The 14,932-nt window shown below is 52.0% G+C and overlaps 1 protein-coding gene across 1 annotated transcript; it reads left to right on the top strand.

The window, feature by feature from the left end:
- Positions 1-299: 299 nt before the first annotated feature.
- On the top strand, positions 300-9,887 carry UPK3A (uroplakin 3A). Its single transcript, XM_029079453.2, has 6 exons — positions 300-388; positions 2,105-2,260; positions 5,196-5,469; positions 6,533-6,615; positions 7,554-7,686; positions 9,311-9,887. The coding sequence occupies exons 1-6, from the start codon at positions 334-336 to the stop codon at positions 9,450-9,452; spliced, it is 843 nt and encodes a 280-aa protein (XP_028935286.1). The 5' UTR covers positions 300-333; the 3' UTR covers positions 9,453-9,887.
- Positions 9,888-14,932: the final 5,045 nt, after the last annotated feature.

Below are 14,932 nucleotides of genomic sequence, written 5' to 3'. Positions count from 1 at the left end.
CTGCACACAGTAAGTGCTCAATAAATATGAATGAATGAATGGATGGATGAATGAATGAATGAAGTGGGCCCATCCCCGGCCGGGAGGGGCACCCCCACCCCCTGCCCAGGCCCCCCCTCCCCGGGGGGCGGGCACCAATTGGCTCCGGCGAGGCAGGGGAGGGGCGGATCCCTACCTCTCTCTCTCTCTCTCTCTGTCTCTCTGTCTCTCTTTCTCTCTCCATCCGTGTCTCCCCTCAGGGTCTCTCTGCTCCTCCCCCCCCCCCCCCGGGTCTCTCTGTCTCCTCGGGCTCCAGGACGAACCCCTGCCCCCTCTCCCCTGCCCCTGCCGGAGATGATGCATCCTCTCTGGGCTGCGCTGGCCCTCTCCTGCCTGCAGCTTTGCCCAGGTAAGACCCTCCTCCCAACCCCCCAACTCCCCAATAATAATAATAATAATAATGTAATAATAATGTTAGTATCTGTTAAGCGCTTACTATGTGCCGAGCACTGTTCTAAGCGCTGGGGTAGATACAGGGTCATCAGGTTGTCCCACGTGAGGCTCACAGTCAATCCCCATTTTACAGATGGGGTGACTGAGGCACAGAGAAGTGAAGTGACTTGCCCACAGTCACACAGCTGCCAAGTGGTAGAGGCGGGATTCGAACCCATGACCTCTGACTCCCAAGCCCGGGCTCTTGACGCTGAGCTTAGCTGCTTCAGCCCCCCAGCCCCTACCCTCTACAGCCCCCGACCACCCTGGCACTTGGGGGACAGTGGGGTGCCAGACCCTGGGACGCCCTTCTCTCTTACCTGGCAGCCAATCTCGGGGCATTGATGGGTTTGGGGGCTAGCTTGTCCTTCTCTCCTGGCTGGGAGTCTCAGGGCATTGATGGGTTTTGGGGGGCTAGCTTCCTGGGGGCACCCTCCTTCTCTCCTGGCTGCTAATCTGGGGACATTAAAGGGATGGGGGAGGCTAGCTTCCCGGAACGCCCTCTCTTCTTTCCATCCCTCACGATGGCCAGCATGGATTGGGGAGAGGGTGGGCAAGGTTGGGGCCTCAGAGACATTGGAGGCCATGGGCGGGGGGTTAGCGGAGGGTGGGACTGCAGGAGGGAGACAGAATGGACCCAGATTTGGGGGTGGGGGAGGCAGGTGCAGGTGGAGGAGCCCCTGCTCCCCAAGCCTGGGCCGCAATGAGGCGGAGGGGAGGGCGAGGTGGGGGCGAGACCAGCCTCATTACTTAATCAGCAGTTGGGCCACAGGAGGTAGGGACCCTCAGACCGAGCTGCAGCGCCGGGGATGAGGGAGGCGGGGGGAACCGGGGGCAGTCGGGCCTCGTCAGTGGGGTTCAGGCCCGAGGCTCACCCATCCCTCATTCTCGGCAGGACGCTCGGTCCCCCACGTCCCCTCCATGCTCCCCCATCCGCCACACCCACCTTCCCTGGGTCTGGGAATCCTAGAACAGTGCACTGAGACCACACTCGAGAGAGCTGGCCACCCCGAAAAGGGAGTGGGGGGATTTGTGTGAAGGGAGAGCCCGAGGTGACTCGTTTAACTGGGTCATGGGGTCTTCCTCCTCCTCCTCTTCCTCATAACAATAATAATAATAGCAATAATAATTACTGTGATATTTAAGTATTCATTCATTCAGTAGTATTTATTGAGCGCTTACTATGTGCAGAGCACTGTACTAAGTACTTACTAATATGCCAAGCATTGTACTAAGCACTGGGGTATATACCAGATCATCAGGTCCCACATGGGGCTCACAGTCTAAGTAGGAGGGAGAACAGGAATTGAAGTCCTATTTTGCAGACGAGGGAACTGAGGCACAGAGAAACCAAGTGACTTGCCCAAGGTCCCACAGCAAACAAGTGCCAAATCCTCATTAGAACCCACCTCCTCTGTCTCCCAGGCCACGCTGCTTTTCTTGCTTCAGTCACATTCAATTGCTTTTCTTGATTACTCCACCTGTAAGTGTTTTAATAGCCTATCTGCCCCTTTAGAGTGCAAGCTCCTTGTGAGTAAGGAATGGGGGAGTTCTCCATTTTGTACTTCTCACCCAGTGGTCCCTCCATAAATCATATTTCTCCTACTCTTCTCCCACTCCTGATCTCTGCCAGCTGCCCAGATCAAGCCTCAGATCGCCAGTTTGGCATTTGCCACGAACAACCCTACCCTCACGACGATCGCCCTGGAGAAACCCTTCTGCATGTTCGACGGCGCCGGCCCTGCCCAACTGCCCTCCGAGATCTACCTCTATGTCATGATGGACTCTGGTAGGTTCCCTCCACTCCTCAAATCCCAGTGCCATCTGCCAGAGTTTCCGCCCTCTGCACTCCATCTCCTCGCTGGCCCGGTCCCGGAACACCGGGAAGCTCCCATCTGCCGCTTTTGGGAAAAGAGAATGAGACTGTAAGCACCTTCCTTGTGGGCATGGATTCTGTCTACCAGCTCTACTTACTGTACTCTCCCTAGCCCTTAGTACGGTGCTCTTTACACTGCAAGTGCTCAATAGATAGCATTGACTGAGTGATTGAGAGATGCCCAGAGGAAGGTGAACTTTATACTGGTAGCAAGAGCCCAGTCTGATGCCTGGTGCCTGCCTATGATTCCCTAAATTCACATCTCCAGTCCTGACCCCTCCCCTTCCCGGCAATCTCGCATTTCCTCCTGCCTTCAAGGCATCTTTACTTGGATGTCCCACCGACACCTCAAATGAAACATGTCTCAAACTGAACTCCTCATCTTCCTACCCGAACCCTGTCCTCCCACTGTCTTTCCCATCACTGTGGACAACTGTAGACACTGTAGACCATTAACCTCTTTACCTCACTAGCCCATAACCTTGACATTGTCCTGGACTCATCTCTCTCATTCCACTCACATATTCAGTCTGGCACCAAATCCTGTCAGTTCCGCCTTCACAACATTACGAAAATCCACCCTTTCCCCTCCATCCAAATTGCTACTCTGCCTGCTGATCCAAGCACTTATCCTATCCCTATCCTTGGGAAGCAACATGGCATAGTGGATAATTCCTGCTCCCCCACTTGTCTGCTGTTTGGCCTTGGCAAGTCACTTAACTCTCCTGTGCCTCAGTTACCTCATCTTTAAAATGGGGATTAAGATTGTGAAGGGAAATGGACCGTGTCCAACCTATTAGCTTGCATCCACCCCAGCACTTAGTACAGTGCCTGACACGTAGTAAGTGGTTAACAAATACAATAGTTATTATTAATTGTGAGTATTAATATCCTTCCTTGACTATTGCATCTGCCTCCTCGCTGACCTCCCAGCCTCCTGACTCTCTCCACTCCAATCCGTACTTTACTCTGCTGCACACATCATTTATCAATAAAAACGTCCACGTTTCCGCACTCCTCAAGAACCTCTAATGGTGGCCCATCGTCCTCCGCATCCAACAGGAACTCCTTACCGTCGGCTTTAAGGCACCCAGTCGGCTCACCCCATCCTACCTCACCTCGCTGATCTCCCACTACAGCCCAGCCACACTCCTACTATACTCCGCTTACCTCTAACGCCAGATCGCTCACTCACTGTGCCCCAATCTTGTCACTCTCACCGCTGACCCCTTCCCCACGCCCTCCCCCGGCCTGGAACTCCCTCCTTCATATACGCCGGACCACCACTCATTCCACCTTCAAAGCGTTACTAAGGTCACACCTCCAAGAGGCCTTCCCCAGGTAAGACCTCTTTTCCCGGGCTCCATCTCCCTTCTGCATCATCTTTGCACTTCGACCTGTGACCTTTGGACACTTGATATTCGCCCCACTTATGTACAAATCTTTAAACTATATATTGTAGATTATTTATTCATATTGATGTCTCTCTCCCCTTCTAGACTGTAAGCTCATTAAGGGCAGAGAACATGTCTGCTAATTTGTTGCCCTGTACACTCCCAAGTGCTTAATACAGTGTTCTGCTCATAGCAAATGCGCAATAAAATACCCCTGATTGATTGATTTTTTTTGCCCTTCACATTTGAAGAAGACTCCCCCGTAAGGGGAAATTACTACTCCCGCAACTAGGGAAGCAGTGTGGTCTAGTGGAAAGAGCACAGGCCTAGGAGTGACTGGTTTCTCTCCACCTTGGCCCAGCCTCCTTGCTGCTGCTCAAATCATCTTTCCAATCCTCAAACCATTAATAGTAATTGCGATAGTTGTAAAATGCTTACTACGGGCCAAGCATTGTGCTAAACATTGGGGGAGAAGCAACACGATCAGATTGGACAAAGTCTTCTAAGACACGTCGGGGCTTAGAGGATCGAGCACGGGCCTGGGAATCAGAAGGACTGGGTTCTAATCTGGGTTCCGCCACATGCCTGCTGTGTGACCTTGAGCGAGTCACTTCACTTCTCTGGCCCTCGGTTACTACATCTGTGAAATGGGCACTAAGAGCATGAGTCCCATGTGGAAAAGGGTCTGTGTCCAACCTGATTGACTTTATCTACACCAGTGCTTAGAACAGTGCTTGGCACATAGTAAGTGCTTATTATTCTTAATTAGTCCCTATCCCATTGGGGGCTCTCAGTCTGAGGGTGGAAGGTATCGATTCCCCAATTTACAAAGGAGGAAATTGAGGCACAGAGAAGTAGAGTGACTTGCCCAAGGTCATACAGCAGGTAAGTGGCCGGCCCCCCGTCCTCTGAGCCGGCCTGTGAGTTTTCCACCTGGCCGGCCCCTTCTCCAAACCTTCCTTCCAAGCACTTAGGCTAGTGCTCAATATCATTCATTCATTCAATAGTATTTATTGAGTGCTTACTATGTGCAGAGCCCTGTACTAAGCGCTTGGAATGTACAATTCGGCAACAGATAGAGACCATCCCTGCCCAATGACGGGCACACAATCTAATCGGGGGAGACAGACGGACAAAAACAAGACAACATAATCACGATAAATAGAATCAAGAGGATGTACACCTCATTAACAAAATAAATAGGGTAATAAAAATATATTCAAAAATAAAAATATATACAAAAATAAAAATACAGTAAGCACTCAATAAATACGATTGACCGACCGCCTCCTCTGGTTACCCGTCTCCCTCTGCTTCAGGAGGAGCTACCCGACCGTTGGCTCCAAAGTTCTCACCCGGTGCTATCTTCCCGCCCTCTAGGCTCCCCTTGGCTGCTCTCCCCGACTCTCTGGACCCCCCACCCCTCTGACGTGAGCCCCCCTTCTTCCCCACAGCGGACGCCCACCCGGTGCTGGACAACGGGAGCCGTCCTCTCCGGACGACATTCCAGCAGGCCGCGGGTGGCCGCCGGGGCCCCTACTGGGCCGCGACCTTCAGCGTTCCCCGGTGCGAGGACCTCCCCCGGCTGTGGGACGCCGGGGACCCTGCCAGGGCCCCCCAGATTCTGGACGCCTACCTCTTCCGCGTCGGCGGCGACACCGCCTGTATGTGGGACCCCGACTTCAGCGGGGCGTGCAACCCGCCCCTGGCCGGGGAGACCGGGTACAGGTGAGGAGTCAGAGTGGACGGGGGCACAGATAGTAGGTACCCAGTGCAAAGGCCTGTGAGAGGTGTTCCATTCACACGATTGATTGATTGATTGATTGCAAGCTCGCTGTGGGCAGGGAATGTGTCTGTTTATTGTTCTACTGTACTCTCCCAAACACTTAGTACAGTGCATTGTACACAGCAAGCGCTCAGTAAATACGACTGAATGAATAAATGCTTGACTGATTGACAGGCCGACAGAGTAATCTTCCAGCGGCCGCCCCGATCCTGGGGGATGCTGAGTGGGATTTAAATCCCAAGAGGCCCCAGTTCTAAATAATGACATTAATAATACTAATGATAATAACAATCACTGTTACTCACGTGGGACAACCTGATTACCCTGTATCTCCCCCAGCGCTTAGAACAGTGCTCTGCACATAGTAAGCGCTTAACAAATACCCAAATTATTATTATTATCGTTGTTCTTGTTATTGAGTCAAGCACTATACTAAGTGCTGGGGTAATTATAAGACAATCAGGCCCTATGTGGGGCTCACAATCTGCTACTTGTTCGCCATGTGACCTTGGGCAAGTCACTTCACTTCTCTGGACCTCAGTTCCCTCATCAAAATGGGGATTAAGACCGTGAGCCCCGTGTGGGACAGACTGTGTCCAACCTAACTAGCTTGTATCTACCCCAGAGCTTAGTACAGTGTCTGGCACAGAGTAAGCACTTAACAGATACTGTAAAAAAAAAATCTATGTGCAAAGGAGAACAGATAATGAATCCCCATTTTCAAATGAGGGAACTGAGGCACAGGGAAGTGACTTGCTCAAGGACACACCACAATCAAGTGGCGGAGCTGGGATTAGATCCAAGGTCTTCTGACTCCCAGGCCCAAAGTCTAGCTGCTAGGCCATTGTGAGACCCGTTTGGAACAGGGACTGTGTCCAATCCAGTTTGCTCGTACCCACCCCAGCGCTTAGTTCAGTACCTGGCACATAGTAAGCACTTAACAATCATTACCACTACTGTTATTATTACTACTACCTGAGGCTCTGTGTGTGTGTGTTTTCCCAGGTTCAAATATGTGTTGGTGAACACAACAAGTGGCTCGGTTGTGGATCAGTCCCTCTGGTCCGACCCCATCAGGACAAAGCGCAGTAAGTCCTACCATTCGCGGTCAGAATCGAGGCCAAATCCTCCTTCCTTCCTTTGTCTGCTGTGTGACCCTGGACAAGTCATTTCACTTCTCTGGGCCTCAGTACCCTTGTCTATAAAATGGGGATGAAGACTGTGAGCCTCATGTGGGATTCAGACTGTGTCCAACCTGATTAGGTTGTATCTACCCAGCACTTAGAATGGAGCGTGACACCTAGTAAGTGCTTAACAAATACCTTTATCATTATTATTATTATTCCTTCTTGCTGAGAGGATCCAACTCCTGCGGTCTGGGGGTCCCTCTGCACATGGACACCAGTCCTCCTTGTGGCATCCCACCTCGCAGTCGGTTCTGGTATTCATTAAGCATTTGCACTGTGCTAAATGCCGGGGCAAATATGAGATAACTGGGTCAGGCACAATCCCTGTTCCACTCTTAGGAGGGAGGAACAGGAGGGAGCTTATTCCCGTTGTACGGATGTGGAAACAGAGGCCCAGAGAGACTGAGTGACTAGCCTAAGGTCACACAGCAGTTTGGAAGTAGAGCCAGGACTGGATCCGGCCTCTGCCTGCCAGGCTGCGTCGCCTCTCGGCACAAGTGCTCCCCAAAGATTACACTGTCCTACAAATGCAGAGGGGTGGTGTGTCCAACCCAATTTGCTTGTACCCACCCCAGCGCTTAGTACAGGGCCTGGCACATCGTAAGTACTTAACGAATATCACAATTATGATTATGATTACAAAAAGGAATCCCAAGGAATTCTTCTCCACTGCTAGGATGTGGGGGGCGTTTCTCTCCTTCTGGACGGTGGCTACCTGTCCTCCCGGCCTCCGGCCGCGGTGGCGGGACCCCGTGAAGGTCCCTGGGGGGAGGTGGCCCCCGTTGGGTGCTGACCCTCGCCGGGCGCTGACCCCCGCCGGGGACTCCCGTGCCGTTCAGCCCTGTCGTGGTCGCGCGTGGACACCTGGCCAGGGAGGAGGAGCGGGAGCATGATAGTCATCACGTCCATCCTGAGCTCCCTGATGTTCGTCCTGCTGGTCGGCCTGGCTGCCGCCGTCACCTGCCGTGTCCTGTGAGTAGCCTTCCCCTCCTTCCCGCCCTCTGCCCTGTAGCCCACACTTGGCCTTTCTCCCAGCCGCCGATGCCCCTCCATGCCAACCACAACTTCCTGGGTCCCCGGCTCTACCTTCCCAGCTCCTCGGGTTCCTCAGCCGTCCCAGCACAATTCACAGGTTGGCTCCCCAGCTCGCACTCTGCCCTCCTCCTCCCCAGCCCATCGTCCCAGTGCTTATCCCTGTGTGTATATCGTTAGTGTCTCCCCCTCTAGACTGTAAGCTCACTTTGGGCGGGGAATGTGTCCATTTAGTGTTATACTGCACTCTCCCAAGCACTTAGTACAGTGCCCTGCACAGTAAACGCTCAATAAATACAATTGAATGAATGAACATTAGAGAGAGAGAGAGAGAGGGAGAGAGAGAGGCAGCATGGCCTAGTGGATAGAGCACAAGCCTGAGAGTCAGAAGGACCTGGGTTCTAATTTGGGCTCTGCCTCTCGTCTGCTGTGTGTGACCTCAGGCAAGTCACTTCACTTCTCTGTCCCTCAGTTGCCTCGCCTGTAAAATGGGGATTAAAACTGGAAGCCCCATGTGGGATATGGACTATGTCCAACCCGATTAGCTTGTATAGACCCCGGTGCTTAGTGCAGTGCCTGGAACATTAGTAAGCACCTAACAAATATCATAAACCCCTTCCCCGCTCCAAGCACCTATATGTATGCAAACTGAGTGGGTTACCAATCATACAGAGACACACACATATATATGGATATATGTATTGACTGGTTATATGAGAAGCTCTTACTATGTGTCAAACGAACACTATTCCAAGGGCTGAGCTAGATACAAGTAAATCAGGCTGGACACAGTCCCTGTCCCACATGGGGCTCACAGCCTAAATAGGAAGGAGAACGGGTACTTAATCCCCATTTTACAGTTGAGTAAACGGAGGCACAGAGAAGTGAAGTGATTTGCCCATGGTCACAGAGCAGACAACTGGGCCAAGCTGGTATTAAAATCCAGTGCCTCTGACTCCCAGACCCAACCTCTTTCCACTAAGTCACACTGCTTCTCAATTGTCATACAGTTTGCTTATATTAATTAACCCATTTGTCAATCTTTTTGTATCTGCCTTCCCCATTAGAGTGTAAGCTCCTCATGGACTGGGACTATATCTTATGTTCCGGTTGAACCGCCCCAAGCCTTCAGTACTGTGCCTTGCACCCAGATGGGGCTCGATAAATCCCTTTATTACTGCTTCTGCTTAGTATAGTGTTCGGCACCCAGTAGGAGTTCAGAACAGTGCTCAACACCCAACAGGTGCTCAATAGCAATGATAATGATAATGCCAGGCACTGTACTCAGCGGTGGGGTGGATGCAAATGAATGGGATTTGACACAATCCCGGTCCCAGGTGGGGCTCAGAGTCTCAATCTCCATTTTACAGATGAGGTCACTGAGGCCCAGAAAAGTGAAGCGACTTGCCCAAGGTGACACAGCAGGCAAGGGGCGGAGCCGGGATCAGAACCCAGGTCCTTCTGACTTCCAATCCCGTGCTCTATCCTCTAGGCCGTGCTGCTTCTCTACAATAGTATGGCTTGATCTCCAGAGGATTTGTGTTCACGGACTTTTTTTGAACAGGGGCTCGGACGGTTCAGAGGTGGAGACAAGGCACGTGTCTCAAGTGAGCCAGGAGGCGGCTCCTGGAGCCTCTTACTCATCTGCGAGTCGAGGGGTGGCACCGGAGAGGGCCGAGGCCTACGTCGGCAACCTCCCCGGCTGACGCGCAAGGAGGGACGGGGACTCCTCTCCGGCAGCCGAGGAGACGGTTCGCGGGTCGCTCACCGGAAGTTGAAGTGACTCGGGTCGTTGACTCTTTATGGGCCCATCACTGAGAGTTATCGAGCACCTACTGAGAACCAAGCACTGTCCTAAGCGCTCGGGGGAATACCACGGCTGGTTCTGTCATCTCCGGGAGATCACCCTCTAATGGTGTATACTCCCAAGCGCTTAGTTCAGTGCACGCCGCTCAGTAAATAGCATTATTAACTGACACTCCCCCGCCATCTTAGCGTCACCAAAGATGACGGGGGATCAGAGGATAACTTGAGATCTTCGGGGATAACAACGGGCGGGGTGAGCCTGAAACGTTCTCGATCAATCAATCAATGTAATTTATTGAGCACTTATTGTGTGCAGAGCACTGGACTAAGCACTTGGGAGAGCACCTAGTTGATAGGTTCCCTCCCTCCTTCTAGAGTGTGAGCCCGTTGTTGGGTAGGGATTGTCTGTCTCTGTTGCCGAATTGTACTTTCCAAGTGCTTAGTACAGTGCTCTGCACACAGTAAGCGCTCAATAAATACGATTGAACGAATGAATAAATGTCGTGACCACTCCTGCTGTGGATAGTGCGGAGAGAATAATCATTATGGTAATTGTTAGGCACTTACTAAGTGCCAAGCACTGTTCTGCCAAGCAATGGGGCCCATACAAGGTAATCGGTTGGACACAGTCCCTGTCCTAAAGGGAGCTCACAGAGGTGAGGGAACTGAGGCACTGAGAAGCAAAGTGTCTTGCCCATGGTCACCCAGCTGACGAGTGGCAGGACCGGGATTAGAACGTGCGACCTCTGACCCCAAGGCCCGCGCTCCTGCCACTAGGCCATATTGCTTCTCAGGAGGAGGAGGAAGACAGAGGAGAGAAGAAGGTAGAGCGTGCGGCTGCATCGACCATGAAAATAAACATTGGCCCGAGGGCTGAGGCCCGGTGAGAGGGGGCAGTGAGCCAAAAAGAAATGGAGTGTTCCCTGTCTCCTGCAATTACTGCCGCACTGGGGCTGGGGGGGAGGGAGAAATTCTGGGAATATTTTATTCCGTTCACGGCGCTGACTTCTTCAATAGTGAGGGCAAGCATTGGGTCACGGTGGTGGATTGGCTACCCTTTGGTTAAGCCTCACAAAGTTCCCAGATACCCCTGGACCCCCAAAATCTGGGTATTTCCAGCCAAAGTTGTGGCCCAGTTAGTGCATCGAACCGGATAACTTTGTGTGTAGACTTGGCCGGTGTCTGGGATGGAGAGGAAAGAGTTGGGTATTAGATGGTTCAGGCTGGGTCATCGCAGGGGGGAGAGTCAGGGATGGAGAGGGGAGAGTCAGGGGTGTGGGATGGTCCGTGCTGGGTCATTGGGGAGAGTCAGGGATGGAGAGGGGGGAATTAGAGATGTTGGATTCATTGATTGATTTATGGGGCTCCGTCTTGGACATGTGGAGGGACTATGTGCTAGTTGCCCTCTTTGGCACTCCTCCTATTATTGGGTGGAACTGTCCGGTTACTTTCTTTTTTTAAGAGTAGTTATCAGGCACTTATTAAGTGCCAGGTTCTGTACTAAGCACAAGGGTAGATACAAATTAATCAGGTTGGACACAGTTCAGGTTCCACATAGGACTCACAATCTTAACCCCTGTTTTAAAAATAAATAAATGGTGGTATTTGTTAAGCGCTTACTATGTGTGACTGTTCTAAGCGCTGGGGGATACAAGGTGATCAGGTTGTCCCACGTGGGGCTCACAGTTTTAATCCCCATTTTACAGATGAGGTAACTGAGGCACAGGGAAGTTAAGTGACTTGCCCAAAGTCACACAGCTGGCAAGCGGCTGAGCCGGGATTAGAATCCACGACCCCTGACTCCCAAGCCCAGGATTTTCCCACTGAGCCACGCTGCTTCAAGTCTGATCCACCCCTCACCGTGGTAGGGGGTGAGGAGGCCAGAGGCAGGGAGGGCCTGCTGGGGTCGGGCCAGGAAGAGGAATTCTGGAAAACTGCTGACAAACATGGGCGGGGAAGACTACAGTGGCTCCCGAGGGCACGGCTCACTGAGTCACAGCACCAGTGCCCGCGTCGGCCCTGGTCCCTGCCGCCTTCGGCGGGTCCTGGTGACTGTAAGCTTGTGGCGGGCAGGGAATGTGTCTGTTCGTGGCTCAGTGGAAAGGGCACGGGCTTTGGAGTCAGGGCTCATGAGTTCGAATCCCAGCTCTGCCACTTGTCGGCTGTGTGACTGTGGGCAAGTCACTTCACTTCTGTGTGCCTCAGTTCCCTCATCTATAAAATGGGGATTAAGACTGTGAGCCCCACGTGGGACAACCTGATTCCCCTATGTCTACCCCAGCGCTCAGAACAGTGCTCGGCACATAGTAAGCGCTTAACAAATACCAACATTATTATTGCTATATTGTAGTCTCCCATGTGCTCAGTACAGTGATAAATGCCCTTGACGGATGGGAAATCAAACCCCAGCACGGACACTTGGCCAAGTGTCATGCCCCCGGACCCTCGCGGGCAGGGCCAGGGAGCACGAGTAGCGCTGTGCCAGCCACCGGCACTAGAATCCACTCCTCTTCGGAGGTTCTCGGTGCCAAAGTCAGCACGACTAGACCCGAGCATGACCGTCACCCTCGTAAGTCACCGGCTCTCATGGCTTCAAGCGGTCAGTCGTATTTATCGAGCACTTACTGTGTACAGAGCACTGTACTGGGCGCTTGGGAGAGTAGAGTATAGCAACATACAGACATATTCCCTGCCCACAGTGAGCTGACAGTCTAGAGGTTCCGTGGTCTCTCTGCTGGGGCTGCTGGAGCTGCTCGGTGGATATTGTCTGGCCGATTGGCCGACTGGCCGATGGGTTGACTGGCCGCTGGGCTGGCTGATGGTTGGGCTACCACCTTCCCGAGCACCCCTTCGCCCTGCCACCATCTGCTTTCTTGGCCAGAGGATGGTGACATAATAATAATAATAATGTTGGTATTTGTTAAGCGCTTACTATGTGCCGAGCACTGTTCTAAGCGCTGGGGTAGACACAGGGGAATCAGGATGTCCTACGTGGGGCTCACAGTCTTAATCCCCATTTTACAGATGAGGGAACTGAGACGCAGAGAAGTAAAGTGACTTGCCCACAGTCACACAGCTGACAAGTGGCAGACCTGGGATTCGAACTCATGACCTCTGACTTCAAAGCCCGTGCTCTTTCCACTGAGCCACGCTGCTTCTCTATGACTGATGGGATTGTCCACAGCCAGCTCCCAGCTCCCATCACTCCGGGGAAATAGCTTCCCCGTTCAAACGAGTTCCAACAGCCATTTCGTCTTCGTTCATGTTCCCCCCTCACCCAGGCCCCGCCTTCAGAGAGAAACAGAAGATAATAGTAATAATGATAATGTTGGTATTTGTTAAGCGCTTACTATGTGCAGAGCACTGTTCTAAGCGCTGGGGTAGATACAGGGTCATCAGGTTGTCCCACGCGAGGCTCACAGTCTTAATCCTCATTTTACAGATGAGGGAATTGAGGCACAGAGAAGTTAAGTGACTTGCCCACAGTCACACAGCTGACAAGTGGCAGAGCCGGGATGAAGTGAAGATTTTCCAAAGGTCTTTCACGAGGCTCCGTTCTAAAGAATTTGTAAAAATCCAAATGGGCTGTCGGTTCCCATGAGATTTCAAGCTCCCGGCAAAGGAAAGGGCATAGTACTTTTGCCTTGTTCTTCCCGGTGCTTAGCGCCGTGCTCTGAATACAGTAGTGGCTCCATAATAATATTTGTTAAGCACTTACTATGTGCCAAGCACTGTTCTAAGGGCTGGGGTAGATACAAGGTAATCAAGTTGTCCCATGTGGGGTGCTCACGGACTTAATCCCCATTTTCCAGATGAGGGAACTGAGGCCCAGAGAAGGGAACTGAGGCCCAGAGAAGTGAAGCGACTTGCCAAAGGTCCCACAGCAGACAAGTGGCAGAGGCAGGATTAGAACCCGCGTCCTCTCACTCCCAAGCCCGGGCTCTTTCCACGGAGCCACCCTGCTCCTCCATAAACCGGTTCTACCACTTGTCAGCTGTGTGACCGTGGGCAAGTCACTTAACATCTCTGAGCCTCAGTTCCCTCATCTGTAAAATGGGGATTAAAACTGTGAGCCCCACGTGGGACAATCTGATCACCCTGTATCTCCCCCAGCGCTTAGAACAGTGCTTTGCACAAAGTAAGCACTTAACAAATACCAACATTATTATTATAAACAGCATTGATGATGATGATGGGTACTCACTGGGGGCTCAGTAAATAGCACTGGTCAATCATAGAGTTGAAGGGAATAGTTATCTGTAAAAACCAGCCAACTTCCAGGAAACAGAGTGGGCAGAGGCAGCCGCTTTTTGAATGGGAGCGGTGGGAGACTACTAATGATGATAATTATAATTGGGATATTTGTTAAGCCCTTCCTACCTGCCAGGCACTGTACTAAGCGCTGGGGTGGATTGAGAAGCAGCGTGGCTCAGTGGAAAGACCACGGTCTTGGGAGTCAGAGGTTGGGGGTTCTACTCCCGGCTCTGCCACCTATCAGCTGTGTGACTTTGGGCAAGTCACTTCACTTCTCTGTGCCTCAGTGACCTCATCTGTAAAATGGGGTTGAAGACCGTGAGCCCCACGTGGGACAACCTACTTACCTTGCCTCTACTCAGCACTTAGAACGGTGCTCGGCACATAGTAAGCACTTAACAAATCCCCAAATTATTATTATTATTAGAAGCCAGTGGGGGTTGGGATTGGTCCCTGCCCCACGTGGGGCTCCCAGTTTCCATCCCCATTTGATAGGTGTGTGTGGTGGGGGGGGAGGGGTATTCATTCATTCAATAGTATTTATTGAGCGCTTACTATGTGTAGAGCACTGTATTAAGCGCTTGGAATGTACATTTAGGCAACCGATAGAGACAATCGCCGCTCAATTCATTCCTTCAATAGTATTTATTGAGTGCTTACCATGTGCAGAGCACTGTACTAAGCGCTTGGAATGTATAATTCGGCAACAGTTAGAGATCACCCCTGCCCCACGACGGGCTCACAGTCTAAACGGGGGAGACGGACAGCAAAGCAAAAGAGAACAGAACAAAACTACCTCATCGCGACAAATAGAATCGAGGAGACGTACACCTCATTAACAAAATAAATAGGGCAATAAACAATATATACAAATGAGCAGAGTGCTGAGGGGAAGGGGGAAGAGCAGAGGGTTTAGCAGAGGGAAGGGGAGGGCTGAGTCTGGGAAGGCCTCTTGGAGGAGGGGAGCTCTCGGGAGGGCTTGGAAGAGGGGAAGGGAGTGAGTTGGTCGGAGGGGAGGATGTGAGGGTAGGGGTTGTCTCTCTTTATTGCGTAGTGAAGCAGCGTGGTTCAGTGGAAAGAGCCCGGGCTTGGGAGTCAAAGGTCATGAGTTTGAATTCCGCCTCTG

Source organism: Ornithorhynchus anatinus, chromosome 14, assembly GCF_004115215.2.
Source record: "Ornithorhynchus anatinus isolate Pmale09 chromosome 14, mOrnAna1.pri.v4, whole genome shotgun sequence".
Classification (NCBI taxonomy): domain Eukaryota; kingdom Metazoa; phylum Chordata; class Mammalia; order Monotremata; family Ornithorhynchidae; genus Ornithorhynchus; species Ornithorhynchus anatinus.
Note: the sequence above shows the minus strand (reverse complement) of the source record. Positions and strands in the feature narration are given on the sequence as shown.

What these genes read in the sequence shown, in the direction of transcription:
- UPK3A (XM_029079453.2), top strand. Translation starts at nt 334, where the DNA reads ATGATGCATCCTCTCTGGGCTGCGCTGGCCCTCTCCTGCCTGCAGCTT. An exon ending in GCCGGGGAGACCGGGTACAG is followed by an intron (nt 5,470 to 6,532) that starts GTGAGGAGTCAG and finishes GTGTTTTCCCAG; the next exon opens with GTTCAAATATGTGTTGGTGA. An exon ending in CCCCATCAGGACAAAGCGCA is followed by an intron (nt 6,616 to 7,553) that starts GTAAGTCCTACC and finishes CGTGCCGTTCAG; the next exon opens with CCCTGTCGTGGTCGCGCGTG.